We start from the raw sequence: 26,721 nt of genomic DNA, 5'->3' as shown, positions 1-26,721 counted from the left end.
ATTCAAATAATATATGTATAACCCAAGATCAAAGATAAGTGTCATTTTATCCAATTAACTAATAATCCTACTAATCAAATTAACTAATATATATTTATATTATTGTTAATATATTTTTTACTAAATATAACCCACCCAAAAGTTATTGATTTTTTAAGATTTTAATATGAAGAAAAAAAGAAAAAGAAAAAGAAAAAGAAAGGGAGAGGGAGGAAGAAGAAGAAAGGGAGGGAGAAAGAAGAAGGCGTGAGGCAAAGGGGGGCAGGTGCTTGGCGTGAAAAAGAAAGACTGAGAGGAGGGAGGAGGGAGGAGGGGGAAAGGTTGTTCGGCGCACATTGGAAGATGGGTTTTCAATTTTAGAGAGAGAAACTGTATCACTATAGCCATTTGGTAAGCGGCTCAACAGGACACCTATGGCTGGTTGGCTGAGTTGTTTTCTTTATTAAATTCTCTATCTTTCTCTTTCTCTTTCTATCAATGAATGAATGAAGCCAGACCCCCCCTCTCCCCCCCCTTCTTACGACTTTTTTCACACTCAATTCTGTATTATATGTGTATCTATCTATCTGTATGTGTGTATTCTGTGTGAAAGAGAGATGGGTTTCTTTCTTTCTTTCGTAAAATAAACATTTTACTGTCCTTCTCCCCTCTTTAATCAAATCCTAGGCCTTAAACCAACCCCACCCTCTTCCTTCCTTCTTCACAAGCACCCATTCCTTTCCCATCTCATCTTCTAACCCTTTCTTTCTTTCTCTCTTACAGTTTTCCCCCTTTCCCTTCATAACCCAGAGACAAAGAAACTTGTTTTGATTCATTCATCGGGAGGGAGGGCCAGATCCATCGTTCAATCCGCTACCATCCGTCTCTCTCGTATGTTCTCAAATCTCAAATCTATCACCGATCGTTTCATTTCATCCACTGTTGTCTCTTCTTATCTTATCTTATTGATTAGTTTTTTTTTTATATGGGTTTCATTCATTTTTGTGTTTTGTTTTTGTTTAATCTGTGGTTCTTCTTCAAAACCCTCTTTTTTCTTTTGTTTATATGTGTGTATTGCAATCTGTTCAATTCTGTATATCTTTGTTTTTGCCGGCGCTGTTTCTTTGACTGTAGCTGCTTGTTAGATAAGATTGTTGTGTGATTCTGTTTGTTTGTTTTTTCGTTGTAGATTCTTCTAATGCAAGGGCAAAGGGGTGCTCTAGGTTCTTTACCTGATACTATGAACTTACAACAATCGAACGATTCGACTCTCGATCCACAGATCTTTTGGAATTCAATCAATAACAATGCAAATACTGTTTTACCTGATTTCATGGTTTCCCCACCTCCTGTTCTTGGAAATTCTATGAATCAACAACATAGGCAAACTTTAAGTGGATGGAATGTCGGTGAGCCCAGTTCTAGTATTCAAAACCAGTCTTCATCTTCTTCGTCTGCTTTTACTGGGACTGGTTCTTTACTGGGATTACAACAGTATGAACCTATCCCTAATACTTCAGGTGTTAATTTCTTTGCTGAAAGTTCAAACTCTCAAGCAACTGCTGCTGCTGTTGCTATTCATAGGGATCTTAACATGAATGCTGTGGCTGAGAATGTTGAAGATGATTGTCAGATTGTGGAACGTCCTGTTCCTCCTAATCTTAATGGTTGGATGTCTAGTTCTTCTACTGATTCTCTCTCGGAAGAGAATGGAGCCAGAAGATTATCGTGTAAACGGAAAGCTATCGAAGGGCAATCCTCTAGACATGGAGAGAGTAATGTTTGGAATGACAACAATAATAGCAATGGAAGTTTGAGTATTTCCGCTCCACCGACTCTTAATAATACAAATTTGAATATGAACCCGATACTCGGTTTGGGTACAGGGGCAGGGGCAGCAACGGAAATTCCACTCGAACAGAGGAATTTCCGGGTGAGGATAAATTCATCTTCTCGAAGTAGACAAGATGAACTCACATTACAGAATACCATTGGGAGTAGTAATCCTAATGCTCCTCATATGCAACAGCTTTCAAGGCTTCTTTCGCTCAATGGGTCTTCTTCAGCATTGCCTCAAGGTCCCACGCTTCAACCAAGACAGACGCCACCTGTCGTTGGACATGCTCCTGGTTTACGTCGAACTCTAATTCCTTCTAGGTGGAATCGAGGTTCTAGTTCAAGAAACGTTGAATCAAACCCAAACCCAAACCCAAACCCAAACCCTTTGTTTGCGAATGTAATTCAACAGCAATCAACAAACTGGAGTTTGTCGAATGGAAGTGGAAGTCTGAGCGTTTCTTCTGCCAACATTGGTTCGAGTTCTCGAGCAGGAGCAGCAACAAACCCTAGTGGACATTCGGCAGCTGCTGGTCCTAATTGGTTTTCTAATCAATACCCGAGAAGGTTAGATTTGGTTCGACGTTCCTTGCTGGCTGCTTCTGATTTTGAAGCGGGAAGCTCGAGCAACAATGGGGGTAACGTACGATCTGGTCCTTCCAATACTAATCTGCAAGAAGCGCCTCCAGCGGCAGTTGTTGATCATGGCCAACGTGTGACATTGCCACGATCGAGATCAGCTGCATTGCTTGAACGAACACTTGATGGTGCATCTGGGCTTCCTTTCCCGTTAAGAACTTTGGCTGCTGGCGGTGAAGGACGAACTAGGCTTATGTCCGAGGTTTGTTTTCTGATTTCCATTATTATTGTGTTCTTATGCTGATGTTTTAATAGATTGCAACATGTTATTATTTAAGGTCTTTTTGATATTGGGTTGCTTTCAAATCATCTTGTGTGATGCAGGTTATTGAAATTCATGTTATTATAAAAAGTATAAATATATAATGATAAAAATGAAGTTTTTTGCTTTTAAAATAGAGTGTATTTTGATATTTTAGTTGATAATTTGAATGATGTTATTGATGAGTAATGATATTGTATTACTAAATTGTAACATGTTATAGTTAAAGGTCTTTTTGATATTGGGTTATCTTCAAATCATCTTTATTATTTTTTATTTTTCTACTCTGGTTTATTCCTGGGGTGGCCATCACCCTCCGCAGTCACAGTTTTCGTTTAATCAGTGTTCTTAGTGAGAATCGAACATAAAACCTATGGTTTTTAGTTTAAGACTTTTTGCCACTTGAGTTACCCTAGTGGGGTTTTTCAAATCATCTTGTTTGATCTAGTTATTGAAATACATGTTATTTGGGTAAAAATATATTATGAAAAGATGGAAGTATGTTATTTTTAAAATAGAGGGTGTTTTGATATTTTAGTTGATGATTTGAATGATGTTATTGATGAGCAGAGAAAATATGAAATATATATAACTTCTTGAAAATATCTACTAACATTTTTTTTTGATGTTGGACAGATCCGTAATGTGCTGGACCTAATGCGTCGAGGCGAGGCTTTGGGTGTTGAGGTCAGATCTTAATATGGAACATACCTGTTTTTTTTTTCTTTAAGTTTGTATTAATCCATTTAACTCCAAAGAATGACATAAATCATAGTGTTTATATGAATCTTCCTTTGTTGAATCTGGACTTTCTTCCACCACTATCCCTAATTCATCTAGTGAATTTTCTCTTCTCTTTGCACTTCTGCCAAGCTTTGATTTTGGTTGTCCTCTAGGGTTTTTGTCCAATTCTCTTAGGATTCAACTTAAAACATTTGGGCTTGTTTGATGTGGTTTCTTTCGTAATTTATCCAGTTTTTGGAAGAAAAATAACCTTCTTTGACGAAAAAGTGGATTCTTTGGGATATATGACTTAAATATCTTTTGTATTTAATATTTTTTTCAAATGTTACAAAACTAAAAGTAAGGGTAGTAATAATCATCGCATATATATGAATCTTCCTTCGATGAATCTGGACCTTCTTTCACCACTATCCTCGATTCAACTATAGAGAATTCTCTTCATTAGTCCTGTTACTGCTAGCACTTATTCTTCTCCTACCTGATTTAGCCTCCTCAATTATATTACATTTGGAGTTTGTATTGTTCACTTCTAATCTGTAACTTTTGTGTTTGTTCTGTCTGTGTTCCTCAAGGTATTTTGTTCAATTCTCTTAGACTTCAACTTCTTAAAACACTCGAGCTTGCTTGATGTAGGATTTTTTGGAACCTTCTTTGATGAAAAGTGGATTCTTTGGGGTTATTTGGGTTAAATGAGTAAAATATCCTTTATTGTTGGTGGTCACTTATCATTCTATGTTTTTAGGATGTTATGATTCTTGATCAGTCATCAGTGTTCTTCAGAATGGCTGATGTTCATGACAGACACAGGGAAATGAGGGTTGATGTAGATAACATGTCTTACGAGGTAAAGAGGGATGAATACACCCGAGCTATGTTTTTATTTTTCCATTCTTGTTTTCTGATTTGTTCTGTCTATTTCCAACAGGAGCTGTTGGCTCTAGAAGATCGAATTGGGTATGTAAGCACAGGTCTGACTGAAGAATTAGTTATGAATCAGCTAAAGAAACGCAAGTATTTCACAATCGCTATGGGTTCTCAAATGGAGTTAGAACCATGCTGTGTATGCCAGGTACTGTCAAAGTTTTTCATCATCGAAACATCTTCAAAATCACTCGTTTAAAAAATGTTTTTTTTTTTTTTTCTTGTTTTGTTTTTAAGGAGGAGTATCTCGATGGGGAAGATATTGGATCATTGGATTGTGGACATGAATTTCATGCTGGTTGCATAAAACAATGGCTGATGCACAAAAATTTGTGCCCCATTTGTAAAGCAACCGGCTTGAATAACATTAATAATACTAGTAATAATAATAATAATACATCATGAGATGAAATTTGAAGAGAAGAAGAATCAAGAAAGGGTGGCATTTGGATTAGGGTTTGTGAAAGAAACTTTTTTTAAGAAAAGATGGTGGGTGGGTGGGTGGGTATGAGAGAAAAAGAGGATCATGTTGGCTTTGTGGATCATCAAAGATTTGATTATTAGAAGCATCTCTCTATTTTACTTCTATTTATAATTTTACCTTTTTGACCCCCAAGAAATTATTGATTGCCATTATTATTATTATTCAGTATTCTTTCATCCAGTGTTCTTACTTCTATTCTATTCTTTCTATAGGTAATTTGCTGCTTTAACATCAGTTTTTATTTGAAATTAACTATTTTTTTTACTTGTATTTATATCAATTTTGCTTTAACATAAATATGATGAAAGTGTTTATAGATGTCAAATAGAGTTTTTTTATTAGTAATTATTATTTCAAAAGTTTGTATATTACTAATTCCTTTTTACATCATGGTAAAATTACAAATATGACCTAAAACAGTTTTTCTTCTATTATTTATTACAACTACTAGTGCCTTTCTCTCAATAAATTAGGGTAGAAGTGCTCTTGTTTAAGACTTGATTTGGTCTAACCTAAGATGTTTGTATGTTATTTTTGAAAATCAAACATGTTCTCTTTACATTTAGGGCACAAAAATAAGTTTTTGTGTTAGATCCAAAATCTTATTATCTTGATAATATGAATTTTTTTAGTAATATGATTTTTATTTTTATTTTAACTAATTCCCTAAAGTGTGACTTTCAAAATTGTGGTTCGAAATCTAAATTTGTCCTAATAAGTAGGACTAATTTGACATTTTGGTGATTAAATGTTATAGTCTATGTTCAAATTTTGTAATGCAATTTTTATTTTATTTTTGGGCCTTACCTTAGGGTCAGCATGACTAACTATGAACTCTTACTTTTAATTCTAATAAATTTATTGTACATAAAATTTTAAAGATACATATGATTGTGTGATTAATTGTATCATTATAAATCATTTGTTATTATAAAAATATTAGAACATTTTTAATACTAGGTTAATATTTTTTTCTTAAAAAAAATAAAAAAGGGGGTCAATGCATAGAATGCAAATGATATCCTTCAAAAAAACTTAACCATCTATAACAATTAAATTAACTAAATCTAATACATATAAAAAGTCCTACAATTTCATTTCAAACTAAACATAATAACTTAGATATAATGACCAATTAATTTTACACATTATCCAATGCATTAGGATATATCACTATAATAGATTTCATATACTAGTCAAACTATTATCTTTCAAAATCACTTTGAATAAAAACAATTTAATATTTAATATTTATGTTTATATACTATTTATATTTTACTTTTTTGCTATAAATATTTTTTTTTTGTTTTCTTGTTAAATACTGTAAATTATTTGTTCATTTTTAATAAGTTATTTGTTCATTTGTGGCTATTTTTTTTTTTTGTCTCTCTCGAACCAATATTTAGATTATTATTATTATATATATATATATATATATATATATATATATATTTCTTTTAATTTGAGTTATGATATTGTCTGAAATTTTAAAATGTGAATAAAATTTAATGAAACTTCTTTACTTAGAAAAATAATAATAAATTAATTCACACAATTATTTTTTAAAAATAAAATAAAAACTATGTACCCTTATGATGTAACTTGGTCAGACCGGTTCATTTTTTAACGTTATCTTTTTTCCATTCGTCATAAATAATTTGACCTTATTCTAAATATTGTTGGGACTGTCATCAATAATTTAGGTAAAGTCTAGAATTGATGACAATGTCAACTTTTTTCTTATTTTTTTCCTGATAACAAGCATCTTTTTTTATATGTTAATAATAAATTTCAATTTTATTTGTTGGTGTGACTATTTATTCAATTTTACTTTTTTGTGAGGTTGTTTTTGTTAATTTAAATCATATTTTTATTTTTAATATTAAAAAAGTATTCTAATCTAATTTGTATGACATTTGTTGTTGCAAATTATATGTTATTATCTACCGTTGTCATTATTAAAAATAAAAATAAGATTGATAGCCATTATTAATCTTTACAAAAAGAATATAAACACAAAAAATTGTATTGGACCTAAATTCTTTTTCGTAAACACTAATAATTAGGGATAATAATTGGACGGATGGAGACCAATATTATTTATTTTTTGCATTCGATTATATTTGGAAGATTTATTTTACTACCATCCGTGAACTTGTTCAATTATGAAAAACTATCCAGATACCTTTTATATTATATTCTTTATCAAATAAATTAAATAAATTTATGTTCTTTTGAGTGGTAAGAAAGGTTCATAAGCAGGGATTAAAATTGATCTGTTACGAATCGGTGTTTTTCCGGTTTGACCGGGATGCGACATATATATATATATATTATATATCTTTAACCCCAATTTTATCCTGAACACTATAAATACAACTAAATATATAACCTCATTAATATATTTATTTTTCATATTTATAAATTTTAATTTTTTTTTATAATAATATAGCTTTTTAATTATTACACTATATATATATATATTAAAATTCTTTCATATAATTTTATTAAACATTTTTAGAATATGATATAATGGTACTCCGCGAAGATTCACCGAAACCGAGCGTTTAAATGTCATAACTAGGGGCAATCCTATCCTTCTATATTCTAATTTTTTTTTAAAAAATAATATTTTTATATAATTAGTGCCCTTGTTCTTATTTTACTATGTATAATTTAGGTTAGATTCATTGAATATAATAGTTTGTGTAACTTTACATAGGTAGGTCAGTCGCTCGGTCATGTATAATATATAATATATATAAATTAAAATTTTATATTATTATAAAAATTAAATTAAAACTTTTATAAAATATAAAGAATAAATAATTGTGTTTAATAGTAATCCGGACACAACCACATAACACAAATATCATTCTCATATCCGGTTAACTGATTAAACCGAGGAAATTGAGCTTACACTGAAACAAAGTTTATAGTGAAAAATAAAATAGTTATCATAAATTTATTAAATTTATTTGAAAATGAAAATAAAAGCTCCAAAGATTTGGATGGATTTGAATTTCTTTGAAATGTCATTTTCATGTGGAGTAAATTTGAAAATTGAAATTACACAAAATAAGTAAAAAATGAGACCCCATTTTGTCAATAAAAAGAATTTTGATTAGCGCGGGAAAAGGCTAATTCTGTTTGATTAGAGCCGTAGCTCTGTTTATATCTTCTCTTTTATCCATTCCCATTTCTAATTACAATTCTCTCTTTCTCTCTCTCTCTCTCTCTCTCTCTCTCACACACACACAAACACACACTAAAGGAACTGAAGCGGCCGTTCCACCGGCAGAGGTGAAGACTCTAGAAGAGAGAGGATTGAATTTGCAGAGGAATCTGATTCAAAGCGGCGTCATCAATCATCATCTTCCTTATCGATTTGTAAAATAGTTTTCAGGTTTGTAGAAGCTGAATAAACTCAAAATCAAATGGCAAATCCGTATGGAACCGACTCTACTATATCTACTTGTCTTCAAACAGAAGATATATCTTCGTTTCTTCATAACCTTCTAGGAGATTCACTTACAACTGCACCGACTGCGCCGAACACTTCATTTGCGGCCACTTCTTTTAGCCGATCGTCAAATTTCTCCGATTCAAGTGACAGATTCGCTGGAGGAATAGCTGATTCAGAGCTCAATTTCTCCGATCCAGGATCCTGCTTTCCTGAGGATAAGGAAGAGTGTAAAGGAACCGTGTTTTCTTCCGCATGTGAAACTGATTTCGAGAGAGTTACGTCTTCGTGGAAAATTGATTTTCAATCGGATAATTTAGGTCAACACGTTTCTGAATCTGGAAAGGTATTTTTTAATCATTTGTGTGTGAGACTCATGCTTGTTGATTTTGATTTTGATTTTGAGTTTAAATTTCGTTTTTGTAACTCTGAAACTAGGAGGAACGTCTAGGTCTGAAGATGAGGACTAATCATGGCAAGAGGACTAGAGCTGCAGAGTTTCATAATCTATCGGAGAAGGTTTTCAGTTTTTCTCTTTTCTTTCACTATTATGCTTACTTGAGAATGACAAAGAACTGATTTCTTTGCTTGTGAGCAGAAGAGAAGGAGTCGAATCAATGAGAAGATGAAAGCATTGCAGAATCTTATCCCAAATTCTAACAAGGTAAATCCATTCCTTCTCTTGTTAAGTGTTTTTTGTTGGATGATCTCGTCTTGATATAGTTGCCTTTTCTTCTTCTTTTTTGTATTACAGACAGACAAAGCTTCAATGCTGGATGAAGCCATTGAATATCTGAAACAACTTCAACTCCAAGTTCAGGTGAAAAATGACATTGGTTTGGCTAATTGTGTATGATTATTGCCTCTTTACATAGTTCATGATTTAGTGATGATTATCTCTTATGATGAATAGAATTCTTCATTTGATGTAGATGTAGATGTAATCTCTTACCTATTTGTTCTTCCTTAGTTACAAGTATCAATGAGCATCTCACCCTCCTTACTCAACCTTACCCAAATCAAAAAACATATTATCTAAGGTCTTGATAGAGTATAAACAGATCAACAGAACCAACTTGATCCAGAATCACCCCTAGTTAATGTTGGTATTGAATGGTTCTTTTGATCTGTCTGTTCTAATTCTCGTCAAAGATGGTTTTCATAATTCGATTTGAAATGATTGATTGGTTCAGATGTTGACAATGCGAAATGGAATAAGTTTGCATGGGTTCTGTCTACCTCCATCATTGCCTATTAAACATCTGCCTCAAGTGGGAATGAGTTCATTAGCTGAAGGAAGTCATGAATTTATTCTGAATACAAATGGTGAAGTTTCAAATAAAGCTCCATTTGTGATGGACATGGGAGATTTAGAAACAATGGAGAATCATTATGGATGCTTTAACCAAACTAGATCCTCAAAGGTAACTTCTCTTTTCAATACTAAGCTTGTGGAGGAGTGAATTCTAATTCATTTCTATATACTATTAATGTAGGGATTACTGGATCAGGAAGAAAGATAAATCACATTTTCGCAATTTGGAGTAATTTGTCAATCCAATCAGGTAATTCGAATTTCAGGTATGCTGTCGTATGTATGTATATCTATAATTCCTCGTCTTGTACTACTTGGAAAGAATTTGAAACTGCAATAGATCGATTCAAATAAATGCTGAAAACTTTGTTATCGGATTTATGTTTACAATAAAATATTTCGAGGATAATTTGCTGAAATGGTTGAATTGCTCCTAAGGGTTGTATTCATCTTCTTCTGATGATTTAAGTTGCAATTCTTTGTTTGTAACATGGTCCATGTATAAAGTCTTTTCTTTTCTTTTTAGATATCATCGAATAATCGCCTATTTTGAAAACACTCTGGTTTCTTAATATATAACCGAATATGGTTTCGAAACCACCTTTGAATTTCTATACTCATTTGAAAACACTTTTTTTACGACAAACTTTTAAAAGAAATGTATGGACTTCTTGTTATTTGGATTCTAAAACATATATGGAAATACGTTACCTAGGTGTGTACATATTTATAGCCAGTTTGATATGGATTTTTTTATAGATATTTTTGGAATTTTTTCTAGTTTTTTAGAAATTTTCTTTTTTATCATTCTAACAATCAATTAAAATATTATTACTTTATTTTTATAAAATTTATATTTTAAATACAATATGGCATTATAGTAATTCAATCAATTATAAATTTAAATAACCTATTTTTCATTAAATAAGATGTTTTTGGATAAAATTTAAAAAAACCCTCAAAATTATCAACATAAAACAAGGTCTTAAAAACAAAATTTAGCTCTATACAAATTGTGAAATTTATTTATGGCTTCTCATAGAAAGAAAAGTGTTTTCAAATAAACTATTTGTTTTGGATTTTTTTTTTTCATTTTTTGATAGCATGTAGTTTAAATGTAGAATATAATTAGACAATACTTTCATATAAATTTATTAAATATTATCATTCATATTCAATATATAATATATTGAATGGCACTTTACGGCAGTCAAAAGTGGACAAAGGACTTTATGTAATAAAACGGTCACCTAAACTTATATATACAATATATAATAATATATAAAAAAAATATATAAATAAATAAGAATCGAGATAGTTACAAATTACAAGTTGCAAGGTATAACAGGGTTTTCGTCTTCATCTTAAGCAAGAATATATTCTATTTGCTATAAATAATTTTTATAAATTTATTATTTTAATAAAATAATTTATTATTATTATTTTTTTTAAATGAAGATATATTTTTTAAAGTCCAACTTTATCATGATAGAAGTTCTTTATATTTAAGCTTACTTACATGAGTTAAAAAATTATAATGGACATGTTTGAATCATCCGAAACTAATGTTTAGGAGTTGGATTTAAACTAATAAATATTATTAAATTGGTTAATATATATATATATAATTATTTTATTTAAATTAATAAATAATAAAATATTTTTAAAAAATAGTCTTTTAATAAAATAAAATAAATGCCTAAACTCAGCTCCAAAGATTACGCATTTTCAAAATAAATACATTTAGTTTGTTTTAAAAAATATATAAATTTAATTAAGTGTTCTCTTTTTTTTTGGGTTGCAGGTCAATTATATCAAATTAGGAGAAACTTATTCTATTTGATTTGATTTGATTTTGATTAAAACTGTTCTTAATTAAATTGTTTGATTTAAAATAGAACTAAGTTATATATTCATCCGGCCAACCTAAAATACCCAAAGTTTAACTTAAATGTTCTTAATATTTATTTAACTTATTTTTTTAATGTTATATTGTAAATATTATTAATGTTATATTATATTTAAAATAAGTAATAAATTATTTTTAAGGTCCTAAGCGGCTGTATTGCCCAGGCACACTGATTCATATTAACTCAACTCTTAACTCAAATTGTAATAGTTTTCAACATTAAGTTCTATTCTTATTAAAAATATTTTAAATAAAGTAGAGTCATAAATAAAGGTAATATGTTATAAAATAATTTTATAGAAAATACTTCTTAATTTATAAAGTCTTTTTATCCTAACTTTCTTATAATTTTAGTGACATCAAGTTTATTCATGTTTGATGAGTTTAGATCTGAATTGTTTAGTTTGAGCTGGATTTTTTGGTTTTGACCGGTCGGAGATAGAAATATCATAAATATACTTTTATTTAATTTTTATATTTTATAAATGTTTTAATTTTTTTTTATAATAATATGAATTATATATTATATTTTAAAATCATTTTATATAATTTTTTAAATATAATATAAACAGTACTTTACAAATATTTCTAAAAATCGAACCGAAATGAGAGTAAAACGAAACAGAAATAATAAATGCATTTTGATGTAGTCTTAAACAAGTAATTGAATGACTTTAACCATGAAAGAATAAAGATTGATAAAAGAAGCTTATAAATTTTCTCTTATTTTTATTTTTATTTTTATGAAAAATTATGATCTTATATATTTTATAATGGTTAAATAAATTTATTAATTTATCCATCAATTCGGATGGATAAGATCCTCAAAATCTAGAAGTATTTTAATGGTATCATAATAATCTTGTAAATTATGTAATATTTATCTAATCAAATTAAAATTTTAACAAATATTAGGTTTCCTCTTTATTTTATAAAATTTTGTCATATTTATCTAATTGAATTAAAATTATAACTAATATTAGTTTTTCCCCTGTATTTTTTAATTTAGTGTCATTTACCAATTAATATTAAAATTAACAATCTAGCATATTTTGAGATGATTGATAAACTTTTGAGAATCAGGTGATGAATAAATTCATTATTTAACAATTTATTAACTAATTTCCTTTTTAAATTCTAAATATATAAAAAACATTATAATAATTTAATTAATAAAAAATATAAATAATTTACTTTTTATCTAAACATACTTAAAAGAAATCAGCACAATACCCACTCATTATAACTTTATGAGAACCAGTTTTATGTGTTTTTTTTTATACTTTTTTAATAAAAAAATTATTTATTAACTAAATTTATGAACATCGTCTCATACTATCTCTCTTCTTTTGTCGTATATCAAGGGGATGTTGTTTCCGGTCGAATTCGCATAAAAAGATAGGCTTTGGCTCAGCCGAAATCAATCACGAGTTTTCTTAAAATTGATGAAGAGGCGTACTCAAAAGAGAATTGTTTATTTTTTTATATCTTTTCAGTCCTCTCAACGCGCTACATTGTTCAAGGAATGTTATTGTCTGAGTTGTAAGTTGAGATTAAAAACGAACAATTTACCGAGATTTTGGTCTTGAAATTATGAAATCCGAGGCCATAAGAGCTTTTTTTTTTTTTTTTTTTAGGAAATAGTTATTATTATATATATTAATAAATTTTAAATATTTTTATCCAAAATAAAAAAAATTAATATCATCAAAATTATCACCAATTATGATTTTCTAATTTTCTTTTCAAAATTCCAACCAATCCATGACAATGTCTTATTTTCTTTTTCTTTATTATCAAGATAACTTGTAATTTTATTTTGAAATGTTGAATAAATAATGATATAAAGTACAATAAAAGAGTAATAAAAAATTAACAGTCTAACAACTTAACTCTTTTCAAGAAAGTAGACAATGATAATGCATCATAGCTATAAATTTCAGCCATTTTTATAAACAAAGAAGAATGAATGCATTGGTCCCATTTCCATCACTCTTTGTCTCCTTGTGTTTTCATCATCTATCATATTATAATAATAATATTAACCCTTTTCATAGATCAGTAAACAATTACAAACAAAGAATCAAAATCTCCATTTTTAATATCAACCGACGAAAAATCATCCCTCAAACTGAAACCCTACTAAGAATTGCGTTGAATTTCTTCCCCTGTTTCAAAAGTCCCATCATTGACAGCTGCTTCCCTCCTTCTCTCTTAACCCCACACACACACTGCCTGCTGTGAAACAGTCCCCACTATCTATCTCCACTGTCGTCTTCTCTATCATTTCATATCCAATTCATTCTGTAAGAAGAAAAGAAGAAGAAGCTTGAGGAGAGATGTCTGATGAGAAACATCCATCTATAAACGATGCGCTCTCTCATAGAACATCAATCTTCGGTCTTCGTTTATGGGTTGTAGTTGGAATTGGTTGTGGAGCTGGAATTGTTGTTATTCTCTTCCTAATTTCACTCTGGTTCATCTCTAGACGAAACAACAACAAAAACCCATCTTCTAATAACACTAAACCCACAACAGTTCCTAACATCAAGGAAATCCAGGAGATTAGAATCGATCCTCTCAACAGTAATGAAAAAACCCTCAAGCCGAATCAAGAACAGGTGATAGTTTCTGACCCAATTGCTGGATTTGATGATGGGAGTCCGATTAGGCGACAGAGGATGATTCAAGTTGATATTGGAAAGGGTAATAATCGGATTTCATATCCTGAGAAGCCATCTGGCGGCGGCGGCGGCGGAGGCGGTGGAGGAGGAGGAGGAAGTTCTTCTAATGGAAGTGGAGAGACTAGGTCTGGTGGTGATCAGGTTGCTGTTTCTATTGCTGCACCTGAGGTATCTCATTTGGGTTGGGGACATTGGTATACTTTAAGGGAGCTTGAAGATGCTACTAATGGATTTACAGATGAGAATGTGATTGGTGAAGGTGGGTATGGTATTGTTTATCGTGGTATTTTGGAAGATAATTCTCGTGTGGCTGTCAAGAATTTGCTCAATAACAGGTGAAATTTTACATCTTTTTACCATTTTTCATTGAGATTTTGTTTTAAAATGAATTGGGGGATCAATGTGGATGAGAAATTTCAAATAGTTCCATTGGAGTAGTTGATTGATTGATTGAAGATGATGAGTTTCTCATTTGGATATAGATCATGATGAATTTAGTCTCATACAAATTATTTGGATATAGCAACAAACAAAGGTGTTCGAGATTGACCCCCCATTTAGGATATGGATCTAGATGAATTTAGGACTTGTTTGATGTAGGGTTTTCTTTTGAAATAATCAAAAAGTAGTTTTGTATTTTGGTTCACAATTTAATTGATGATGGGATAAGAAGTTAATCAGATTCATGAATTTGTTGATAGTTTCTCATCCTATCTAGATACATAATTAAACAAAGGTGTTTAAAATGATCCCATTTGGGATTTTTGTCATATTTTTCATCAAGATATGAATTTAAATGAATTTAAGACTTGTTTGATGTAGCGTTTTCTTTTGAAATAATCGGTTTTTTTTATGAAAAGTCGAATTTATGACTTGTTTGAAGTAGTGTTTTTGGAAATAATATTTCTTTGATGAAAAAGTGAATGTGATTAGAGTTAAATAAGCAAAATATTCTTTGTATTTTATTTAAAATTTTATAAAAAGTAACCTTTAGTGTAATTTGGTATTTTAGTTGACGATTTGATTAATTTAACGATGGGATATAAAGCCTTAGTCTCACGCAGATTCAAAGATTTATTGACGTGTTTCTAAACTCTTGTAGGGGTCAAGCTGAGAGGGAGTTTAAGGTCGAAGTTGAAGCAATTGGACGCGTTAGGCATAAGAATTTGGTGAGATTGCTTGGTTATTGTGCTGAAGGAGCTCACAGGTATAGTTTCGATTTTTACGGATTTTCTTACAAAAAAACTAATCATTCGATGTTAATAGGATGCTCGTCTATGAATACGTAAACAATGGCAACTTAGAACAATGGCTTCACGGAGATGTCGGGCCATATAGTCCTCTTACATGGGACATACGTATGCATATCGCACTAGGAACCGCAAAAGGGTAATTTGGTTATTTCATATCCTTACAATTTTGTATCATCTTCAATAATTGATTGTGTGTTTGTTTGTGTTGTTTTAATTAGACTTACTTATCTACACGAGGGTCTCGAACCAAAGGTTGTTCATCGCGATATAAAGTCGAGTAACATATTGCTCGATAAGCAATGGAATGCAAAGGTATCGGACTTTGGCTTAGCCAAGTTATTAGGCTCGGAGAGAAATTATGTGACAACTCGAGTAATGGGAACATTCGGGTTAGTGGATTTATTATTATTTTTAATTTGGAAGCCATATTGACATTTTTTTGTAAATTGCTTCACAATTTGCAGTTATGTTGCGCCTGAATATGCTAGTACCGGAATGTTGAATGAAAGAAGCGATGTTTATAGTTTCGGAATTCTTCTTATGGAGCTTCTTTCCGGAAGGAACCCTGTTGACTATAGTCGCCCTCCCGGGGAGGTTCGAATACACATTTTTTTATATTAATCGTGATTTTTTTTTATAGTTTTGTGATTTTTATTATACACTGTTTTAGGTAAACATGGTTGATTGGCTTAAATCAATGGTGACAAATCGAAATTCGGAGGGAATTTTGGATCCTAAAATACCCGAGAAGCCTTCTTCGAGATCATTGAAGCGTGCTATATTAGTAGCTTTACGTTGTGTAGATCCAAACGCTCAAAAGAGGCCAAAGATGGGGCATGTCATACACATGCTTGAAACCGATGATTTTCCTCTAAGAGATGTAAGTTTTTGTATTCTTCAATCCTGAAAGGCTTGTTCGATTTTGGTTATTTGAATTTTAATCTAGAAAACTCATTGTTTCATCGTTAATAATATCATTCAACTATAATAATACCAAAATAACAATTTTTTCATAACCTGCAAGCCGAACAAGATTATTTTACATGCGACTCTTCATCCTTGTGCTTTACATGCGACTCTTCATCCTTGTGCTAGAAACGTTGTCAATAAATTTATGATTATAGTATAACTAAGTTATGTTACAAAACATATACCATCTAAATCAACAATAGAAGTATATACATAACAAAAGAAGAGATGTTTTTCCAAGAAAATTTGTGATGTTTTTTGGATCAAACCCTAGTGTCTTATGATTAATGGGTAAAAGACAATGTCTATTGATTTGGTTGTTCTTTGTTTACTAAACAAAACCAATATAAGTGCAGGATAGGAGGCCGACGAGAGTTAATGGGCGTATAAATGACCGATTGATGGAGAAACGGGTGAGTGAATCAGGCGATAGTAGTGGATACGAGAGTGGAGCCCAACCCAACAAATTACTCCCATGGCGTAAACTAGAACAGCATGAACACGAAGATGAAGAAGAACAGTAAGAAGATCAGATAAGAACAGAAGTGGGGCTTTTATCTTGTCTGGTTTTATTTAAGGAATTGTTAATATTCATGGTATGCTTCTTTTTGTTTCTAGCTGATTGTTGCCTGGAACATAGCATGAGACAAATTGTTTCGAATAGAGGTAAATTTGTTCGTTATATACTTATATATGTCGTCGGGAACCAACAACTGGAGGAGTTGATGTTTGTCTTGTAGGCGTGTTATACCTCGAATGTCGAAACATTATTGTATAGTTTTGGTATGGATTTTATTTTGTTTAACAGGATCTTGTTGTGTAGTTGAAGATGATGAAATACAACCAAAAACACATGCATGTGTTCTATGTAATTAATTAAAAATGTTTACTTAGAATCCAAACAGCCATGGCTGTTCAAAAAAATCGATAATCGAATAGATAGTTTATCGGTTTTATTTTACTAGTTTATTAGTTAACTGTTTCCAACGGTTCGATTTTCGGTTGAATAGAGGTTTAACCGGTAAATCAGTAATAATTTAATTATATATTTATATTTTATAATTTATATTAGTTATTTTATAATATATTATAAATAATATTTAATAATTTATATATATTAGCAAGATTCTGAAAACCGTTTCGGTCTTCAATAAAAGACTGTAAATAATAAGTGAGAAAGAAACAAAATGAGACCCCTGAAATGACAGCTATTAATAGCTACGAATACTTTTAAAAACTTCTCCATTGACAGGGAGATGAAGATAAACACTTCTTTCGTTTCCACATTTTTGCACCAGAGACTTTCTCTCTCTATTCTCACAGATTATAGATCTGGGTTGATTTTCTCTTTGCACGTAGACCCTCATTTTGCTGGTTTTCTCTTCTTCTTTCTCTTTCTCTGCTCGCGAGGTTCAGAAGATTTGGAACAAACCGAAAAAGAAGTAGTAAAAAGAAAGAATATCACTATGTACCTTTCGAACCGGAAATTTCCGGTTTGGTTTTTCGGTAGGATCGTCCGATCGGACCGGATTTTGACCGGTTCGAAAGGTTCCCGTATCAAAGTTAAAAATCGGATCGTCCTTTGAAACGTTTTGCGGTCGGACCGGTTGAACCGCCGGTCGGACCGCCGGTCGGACCGCGTATTTTAAAACCTTGTATATTAGTTATTTTTAAATTTTAAATTATAATTTTATAAAACTGTTTAAAAAAAATCTAACATAGACAAAATAAAAAAAAGGAAAGAATAACATAATAAATGGTCCAAATAATAATTTAAAAAAAATTATTTAATAAATTTAATACTAATTTTAAAAATTGAATTATAGGACAAAAATGGTTGGTTAACCGATTTATAAATAAATAAGAAGTAAAACCATACACTATATTCAAAGTTTATTTGAAAATATTTCTAAGCTTGATTGGTTTGGAAAAATAAAAACTTATAAAATTGGATTTTTTATTTTTTATTTTTATTTTTATTTTATTTATTTTTATTTTTTTGGTAGTGATGAGGTTGAGTATTTTTTTTTGGGATAAATTTAAATATATACATCTAATAATTTGTTGTAAATTAATTAAATAAAACTAAAATTAAAATATAAAAAATACTAACCTAATAATAATTTATTTTTATGTAAAAATAAGTTTACAAATATTAAGGATTTGAAATAAAAAATCTTAATTAACTAAATTTGAGAGAATATATAAACAATAACTAAAAAAATAAATATTTTTAAATTAAATAAAACAAATGCTAAATAAATATAACATTTACAAAATGAAAATTTAAATCACTAAGCAAATATAACATTTATTAACAAACAAAGAATTATATAATTTTTTTGATTTTATGATATTTTAAGTTAAATATTATTAAAAACAAAATACAGGCTCATATAACCTTACTTAGAAGGTTAATTATATTAAAAATTATAGCCTTAATTATATTTATATTTGTGATGTTATATATTTAATTATATTTAAGTAGAATAAGATGATACATCCTATCTCTGATCAGTAGTCAAATCGAAAAAAAAAAACTCTAAATGTTATATATTTATAATTGTGTTTTTTCTATGCTGGGAAGAAAAAATATGTTATTGGTGGACATAGGGTTTCATTTGTCAAATGTAATTGTGGCCTAATAAACATTTCTCAGTCATTTATCATTTAAATAAAGAAAGAATCAAAGCAAATATAAATTCAGACCTCTCTTTTCCATCTTTCTATCACCACTTTCAACTGTTTATCTCTCCTTCTAACCTGCAAAAACCAAGTTATTCAAGCACATTTTAGCCTTATTTGATGCAGATTAATCTCAAACAAACCACTGTCCACTAATCGATCCATATCAATAATAAAATCATTCAAATCATCAACCAAAATAGCCTTTAAAATCTCATATTTCACTATTACAATTCAAGATAAAGTAGAATAAGGTATTAGGATTATATACCTCCACCAATGGCTTTTCTCCTCTAAGAATTAAATCTAAGCTCCTAGCTGTCTGCAACATGAAGAAAAAGAAGAGGATGAGAGGATACAGACACTTTCAATCTTCATTCAAAGATATAATAACCTAAGACTATAATCCTCTACATGCTAGCCCATGGTCTTCCCATACACCCTCTCGATATAAACATGACAAAAGGAATTAGTTACCCGATGCGCAATCCAATGATGCCTTTCCCTCAATTCAATCAAGAAGGGAAATGTTGGGAGAGTTTTCCTCTCAAGAATGCTTTTATTACTTTTTCTTTTCCTGGCTTCTTCATCTCCTAATGTCACAGTTTGAACTCCTCCAATCTGTACACATCCAAACAAGTTACGAAACAATAAATTTCTGAATCTGTCTCGAAGTAGGTTCGGTTTCAAATGTTTATGTGTCTGAAATCTTAATTCAACACGAAATGGCAATAAAAAACTAACCAGGTCAGATAGTGTAGGATTTTTTATTATATTCTCCAAGTATTCACCATGAGCTGTGCCTATAAGCATAACTCCTCTCTCAGCAATAGAACGACAAGCGTTTACTTCAGCTTCTGTCCCAATTTCGTCAATAACGATTACCTCGGGCATATGATTCTCCACGGCCTCAATCATGACTCTGTGTTGCATTGATGGTTTGGGTACTTGTAATCTCCTTGCACCACCTATTGCTGGATGTGGAATATCTCCTCCACCACCAATTTCATTGCTAGTGTCTACAATAACCTGTTTTATTAAATTCTCAGAAATTCCATTAGCTTATTATTAAAAGTCTTAATAATTAAACAAACTTCAAAAGTCTCATACCACTCTTTTGTGAAGCTCGTCTGACAAGACACGCGAAATCTCTCGCATTACAGTTGTTTTACCTACACCAGGCCTGTTGAACAACATTCATTATACATGTGAAAAAGTAAAGAAATAAAAAGTACTCCTGCTATCTAATCATATGAAATGTATAAAACATAGATACAAAATCACAAATAAATCAAGTTTGATTTCTAGTAAGAACTCCCTGAATGAAGTAGGGGGGTCTTGCTACACAAACAACAAGTGTTTACAAATGAGGCAATTGGATTTTTTTGTGGATTGTCCTCAATTATCATTGAGTCATGCTGGCATGGTACATTTTTGAAATACAAAGAATTGGTTGGTTCTCTTTAACAAGGATTGAGTTGAAATGGAAGATCAAACCTCTTGCATTGCATTGTGGTGGTGGGAAATTTTGAAGAAAAATGATTCACGAGAACTCTTTCTCTTCAATCATTAAAGGAGAGACCTACATATGATGGGGGTTTCTTTGACCTCTTTTTTCCCCTAATTTTGTAATTTGTAAACACATTTCATATTCATGACTATTTTTGTGATCTTATAAATGATATGATTGAAATGAATGGAACTTAATCTTGCCTTCTCTAATTCCCAATTATTTCTATGTCTCACCTTGATGGAATTTCAGTTAAGTTAATAACGATTGGTTTAGAGATGCACATTTGATACCTTCCTATAAGCAATATGCTCTCTCCGTATTGAAGCAAATCCTTAATCATATCGATCTGACCCCTAACAGCCCGACCAACTCGACAAGTCAAACCAATGACTGCACCTTCTCTACTTCTTATAGCAGATATTCTGTGCAAGGTTCCATCAATACCAGCCCGATTGTCTTCTCCAAATTCTCCTATTTCATTTTGAGCATGTACTAACTCTTCCATTGATACCTAGCTAGTATATATTATATATACAATTAATCAAAAGAACCCTATGCAATTGATCAACTTATCTGAAACAGTGAAACCTTAAGATATTTACCTCAGTTTCCCTCAAGTAATGCCTCCTCCTAGCTTTACCATAATACCGTGCCTCGGGCAATCGGCCCACATCCAGTATCACCTATACATACACACATCAATTTGATTCAAGAAATACATTCAAACAGTGATATAAGAATTTATAGAAGAAAATGTCATCACCTCTAATAGCTGAGCTTTTTTGGCTGTGGATAAAACATTGTCATGCAGATCATGAGGTAGAATCTGTCATTAAAATTCGAACATTTGGTTGGCTCACTCAACTCCATATTAAAAGATATTATCAATAGCCAAACTCAATTATCAAAGAGTCAAGATCACACTCTTTCACAAGAGGCTCATATACATAGAAACTCAACAAAATTAAGGAATAATTGTTTATTTCTCAACCTTTCATGTATAAATTCTTTCAATATACAAATACATTACACAAGTTTTGGCTAATTATCTCTATCTATTGTTATATACTGTTTCTATCACATTCTTCAACTCTACAATACAGTGAGATTCAAGGATTTGCAGTAAGAGAAGCTGAATTTAAAGTTAGGGTTTCGGAAGGCAAAACATCGAAGAATCTACTATACTAGCTCATAGTTCTGTTGTTTGTTTGTTCTTCGACTTAATTGAAGTTAAGAAAAGCAAAATAACCTGTAGCAACGAATGAATATCGCCATCGTCCAAAGAACAGTTAGTATTGGCTTTGGCGGTGATAAGGCATCGGCGACGGGGAGAAGAAGGAAATGAAAATACGGTTCGGTAGTTGCAGAGGTTATCAGTACTGATGAATTTGCGGCGGCGATAATGTTGCCGGCGGCATATATCGCCGGAGAGATTGGACGGATAAAGGGAATTTGAGCCGGGAAAACATAATAGATTTAACGATCTCATTTGTCACTGAATCATTAACTTCCTATCCAATATGAACTGAAAAATCCATATATTCAAAATATATTAATTAAATTATCATGTATTTTTTTATTTATTAATAATAAAAATTGATTAAAATCAGTTTATTAGAATTTGAACTAACATATGAGATTAATGAAAAATGATAAACTTAAGGAAATATTCAATGAAAGTAAGTCACGAATCAACGTGGCATGACACGTGGGTAGGAGAGAGAAAATTTTCAAATGTCCCGAAACTGTAATTTTGGGTTTCGAAACGGTAATTTCAGGTCCCGAAACGGCCATTTCGGGAAAAAAAAATTCATTCTCGAAATGACCGTTTCGGGACCCAAAATGAGTGATTTCGGGACCCAAAATGAGTGGTTTCGGGACCCGAAACGAGCGTTTTCGAGACGTGGGGACACCTAGCAGGCCACGTCGGATTCGTGGACCTGTTTTATTGAATTTTTCGTTGAGTTTATCAATTCTCAATATTAATATAAACTAATATTTTACATTATAATAGACTCAATTGGTCTTTAAAAGTGATTTGAATAGTTTTCAATGCATGAGACCCACTTTTGAATTTTGACCAAATGAACTATAATGGGAAGAATGTCAATTTTGTTTACAAAGTTGGAGCGAGGTGTCAATTTTGTTTATGAAGTTGCAAAATTCTATTTTTGTATATAAAGTTGTCAAAATGTTTCAAAAATAAATAAAATAACGGCAACCATTTAACGGGGTTAATTTGTATCCATGTGTCATACACGTGGCATCCACATATTTATTTATTTTTTTGTTTAAAATAAACCTCAGTAAATAAATCAATAAAATTACCCTTTTTTTTTACAGACCTAATTACCTTCATCCGTTCACAGCAGCCGCCATCATCAATCTCTTCATCAGCCCGCCGTCGCCGCCCTCTTCACCAGTCGTGGTCGTCGCCGCCCTCTTCACCAGCAGTGGTCGTCGCCGCTCTCTTCACCCTCCTTACAAGCAACCTTCGTCGTAACCCTCATCGCGGCAACCCAAATATGAACGGACGAGAAGAAAGGTTAGTTTTATCCTCCCTAATTTCTCTTGATGAATGTACAAATTAGATCACCTTAATTGCTGAAAATACCGGTTAGTTAATTAGATCTTTTATAATAATAATCTCAAGCATTGCGTTTGATTTAGGTTTCCTTTTCCTTTCGTTACAGTTGTTTAATGGATCAAGAGTTACATAAACCTATTATGTTTATAAAAAAATAGTTACAGAATCCTGAATCTTCACATTTGAGGGTCTCTTGGACAACCAATTTATGTATTTTTGGTGATACTGAAGTTCTGCTCTTTATCTTTTAGTACTGTTGCTCTGATGATACTGAAATTCTTATTGTAAACTCAGCTTCCGAGAAGCTTATTTTGGTAGTTTTGTTTGAATTCAGTATTTCTTGGTTATATTGATAGTTTTGTTTGAATCTGATATTTCTTGGTTTAGATTTCTCAATTGTGAAATAACATATTTCATTTCAGATTTCAGGTTTAGATATTAGGTTGGAAACTAAGCTGCATAAATAAAGATATTGAGGTTAAAATAAAACTGCACTTAATATCTTTTATAATATTAGAATGGAATGTTCAAAATAAATACATGAAAAATGATAAAACATTTTTAGCAGATAAACAGACAATTCATTGTGAGCTTCTCTTGAATTGGGTTTAGTTTATCAACCTTATTCTGCCTTTCTAGCTACATTCTCTTAGGAATGGACAAACACAGATTTCTACTTTAGCTAGTTTTCTTTTCACTGTTCATGTTTACTGATTCACTAAATAAAGAACATAGAATTCAAAAGCTCTCATTTTTAGGACTTAACATTTCAATTAGTTGTTCTAAAAGGAGGATAAATAGACAATACTAACATAATACTTCAACATAGGTTTTCATAATAGATAATCAATTCTTACAATACAAAATAAAATGATAATTCATCTTTAAGAAATGATTCAGAGTTTTCTATTTGAATCTCCATATTAAGTTCCTTCACTTTAGTCTTCAATTCGCCCATATTAGGGTTGCGACAGAGAATGTTTACGACGGTTGTTGTGAAGAGGGCGAAGAGGGCAGCAACAGGGACTGCTTGTGAAGATCACACACTTGATGTCTATTGGGAAGTGAAGAAGATTTTTGACACAAAATTCCAAGTAACTTGATGCTTTTAGTAGTATATCAACAGCATCCCTCATGTTATCTGAGAAAGAGTCAACATAGCCATTAAGTCGATGGCGGATAATATTTCGATCCAAGGATTTGCTATGCATACTTCTTGTTCAGAAAAATCCATGGATGATCGATCATATAGAGAAAGACCATTTTAAGCCAAATTACAAAACTAAAAAGAAGTGCTTTGTTTACATGTCTGCCATCTAAGTCTCTCCACTTGAATTCAACAACATCTAGAAGACCATGATCTGGCATAATAAAAGATTGATCAATTAAATTGCTCAATGTTTGTTTCAGATGCAGGTACAAAGAGTAGTAGTAGCTGATCTATTAAACAACAACTGTAACGAAAGGAAAAGGAAACCTAAATCAAACGCAATGCTTGAGATTATTATTATAAAAGATCTAATTAACTAACCGGTGTTTTCAGCAATTAAGATGATCTAATTTGTACATTCATCAAGAGAAATTAGGGAGATAAAACTAACCTTTCTTCTCGTCCATTCATATTTGGGTTGCCGCGATGAGGGTTATGACGAAGGTTGCTTGTAAGGAGGGTGAAGAGAGCGGCGACGACCACGACTGTGAAGAGGGCGGCGACGACCACGACTGTGAAGAGGGCGGCGACGGCGGGCTGATGAAGAGATTGATGATCGCGGCTGCTGGTGAACAGATGGAGGTAATTAGGTATGTAAAAAAATGATAATTAAGTTTGTTTTAAACAAATAAATAAATAAATATATAAAATAAATATGTGGATGCCACGTGTATGCCACATGGATACAAATTAACCCTGTTAAATTGTTGCCGTTATTTTATTTAATTTTGAAACATTTTGACAACTTTATATACAAAAATAGAATTTTGCGACTTCATAAACAAAATTGACACCTCGCTTCAACTTTGTAAACAAAATTGACATTCTTCCCGAACTATAATTATTAAAAATAGTTATTTGAGATTTTTTCAAATTAGATAAAATGTACGTTATATTATTTTTAATTTTTTAATTAATTTATCACATTTTAAAATAAAATTATATTTAGAGACATTTTGTACATATTTTTTAAATTGATTGTTGTTTTTAAATTTTAAGCATTTTAATTTGTCATGAATTGAGTGACTAAAAAAATGTGTAACATGAGAAAAATTTTGAAAAAATTTAAATAAAAATATATTTATATAAAAAAAGGCCCATTTAAAATAAACAAATGTAAGTTAAACCCTAAATAACAATTGGATCCATTCTAATAAGCTGGGAGGTAAATTTTTTATTAGAAATATAACCTAACAAAAATAACTGTAGGACCAAATTTAAAATTATTATGAAACTTGACATAATTCCGGGAGCATCTTAGGACTGGTCACCCCATATTTGTGGGTATCATGAGACTTTATGTTTAGAAAATTATTTAATCTATTTTTGTACTTTTAAAAAGAAATGAAATATATATTATTGTATCATTACAAAGTATAAATAATTAATAGGGGTAAGAGATTTAGGCCATAAATTCTACAAGTGTTTTTTTTTAGTTTTGGTTTTATTCAGTTAATTTATACATAGAAAATTACATAACAAGTGTGGTGAATTTTAGATTTTTGATTTAGTGGTGAGAAGATCAGTTTTCGATCCATTTTATTTGTTAGCAAAAAAATATTTTTAGATAATAAGTATACTTAAAACTAATTTAAAAAAAATAGTATTTATAATAAATTAAGTAAGTATATAAATTAATTTATCATACAAAATAATTATACGAAAAAGATTTTATGCTATTATTATATATTTATATTTTCCACATCATTGTAGTTTACAGCATCGATATTTTTTGCTCCAATCATTATGTGTATTTTTGAAATTTTAGTCCTCATGAGTCGATTTAGTGCTTAAAAAATTACTCAATTGACTAAGCTTTAGTTAGGTTTTGAGAATTCAATTGATTTTTCATACACGCGATTTTATGATATATAAAACTATTTTTTTGACATAGATTATTTTAAATAATCTTTTACTTCTTTTTGATGTTATTATTTCCATTTTTAATATCAAGTAATTTTAATTTTACTTTTCTTTTGATTCTCATCTAAAATGTTATTAACATTCAAAAATCACATAAAAATTCATATATCTCCAAACTATTTTGATAAATTGTTGATGTACTTAATCTAATATATAATGTTTTAACTAATAACATCTTCTTCTTTCTTAATTTTAAAACAATTATATATTTTATACTCAGTCATAATCATTGTTTAACAATTTAATCAATATATAACTATTAAACAAAAATTTAAAAAATTAACATAAGCCATTCAAACATAAGTAACTTTAGAAAACCAACCGAACTCATAGTTATGATCAATG

General features: G+C 30.6%; 4 protein-coding genes across 5 annotated transcripts; 3 read left to right on the top strand and 1 right to left on the bottom strand.

The window, feature by feature from the left end:
- Nucleotides 1–282: 282 nt before the first annotated feature.
- On the top strand, nucleotides 283–5,041 carry LOC124926379 (probable E3 ubiquitin-protein ligase RHG1A). Of its 2 annotated transcripts, none has more exons than XM_047466591.1 (6): nucleotides 283–390; nucleotides 1,169–2,656; nucleotides 3,353–3,403; nucleotides 4,203–4,304; nucleotides 4,386–4,529; nucleotides 4,619–5,041. In XM_047466591.1, exons 2-6 carry the CDS (start codon nucleotides 1,178–1,180, stop codon nucleotides 4,784–4,786), a joined length of 1,944 nt encoding a protein of 647 aa, XP_047322547.1. In that variant the 5' UTR covers nucleotides 283–390; nucleotides 1,169–1,177; the 3' UTR covers nucleotides 4,787–5,041. The 2 variants fall into 2 exon arrangements, with proteins under 2 accessions (XP_047322547.1, XP_047322546.1); XM_047466590.1 differs by lacking the exon at nucleotides 283–390 and adding an exon at nucleotides 524–870.
- Nucleotides 5,042–8,094: 3,053 nt separating this feature from the next.
- LOC124924058 (transcription factor SPATULA-like) lies at nucleotides 8,095–10,092 on the top strand. The gene is made up of 6 exons (XM_047464105.1): nucleotides 8,095–8,674; nucleotides 8,767–8,847; nucleotides 8,927–8,992; nucleotides 9,083–9,148; nucleotides 9,522–9,752; nucleotides 9,825–10,092. The coding sequence occupies exons 1-6, from the start codon at nucleotides 8,303–8,305 to the stop codon at nucleotides 9,849–9,851; spliced, it is 843 nt and encodes a 280-aa protein (XP_047320061.1). The 5' UTR covers nucleotides 8,095–8,302; the 3' UTR covers nucleotides 9,852–10,092.
- A 3,744-nt stretch (nucleotides 10,093–13,836) lies between these two features.
- LOC124924055 (probable serine/threonine-protein kinase At1g01540) lies at nucleotides 13,837–17,263 on the top strand. Its single transcript, XM_047464101.1, has 8 exons — nucleotides 13,837–14,571; nucleotides 15,339–15,443; nucleotides 15,503–15,625; nucleotides 15,708–15,878; nucleotides 15,954–16,083; nucleotides 16,160–16,369; nucleotides 16,815–16,978; nucleotides 17,077–17,263. The coding sequence occupies exons 1-8, from the start codon at nucleotides 13,892–13,894 to the stop codon at nucleotides 17,078–17,080; spliced, it is 1,587 nt and encodes a 528-aa protein (XP_047320057.1). The 5' UTR covers nucleotides 13,837–13,891; the 3' UTR covers nucleotides 17,081–17,263.
- Nucleotides 17,264–19,100: 1,837 nt separating this feature from the next.
- LOC124924196 (uncharacterized protein ycf45) lies at nucleotides 19,101–22,145 on the bottom strand. The gene is made up of 9 exons (XM_047464264.1): nucleotides 21,906–22,145; nucleotides 21,420–21,482; nucleotides 21,259–21,339; nucleotides 20,947–21,167; nucleotides 20,254–20,326; nucleotides 19,888–20,172; nucleotides 19,621–19,764; nucleotides 19,415–19,465; nucleotides 19,101–19,221 (listed from the first exon to the last, which is right to left on the bottom strand). The coding sequence occupies exons 1-9, from the start codon at nucleotides 22,143–22,145 to the stop codon at nucleotides 19,162–19,164; spliced, it is 1,218 nt and encodes a 405-aa protein (XP_047320220.1). The 3' UTR covers nucleotides 19,101–19,161.
- Nucleotides 22,146–26,721: the final 4,576 nt, after the last annotated feature.

The sequence above is a fragment of the Impatiens glandulifera genome, chromosome 2, assembly GCF_907164915.1.
Source record: "Impatiens glandulifera chromosome 2, dImpGla2.1, whole genome shotgun sequence".
NCBI lineage: Eukaryota > Viridiplantae > Streptophyta > Magnoliopsida > Ericales > Balsaminaceae > Impatiens > Impatiens glandulifera.
This window is presented reverse-complemented; position numbering and strand designations above follow the sequence as displayed.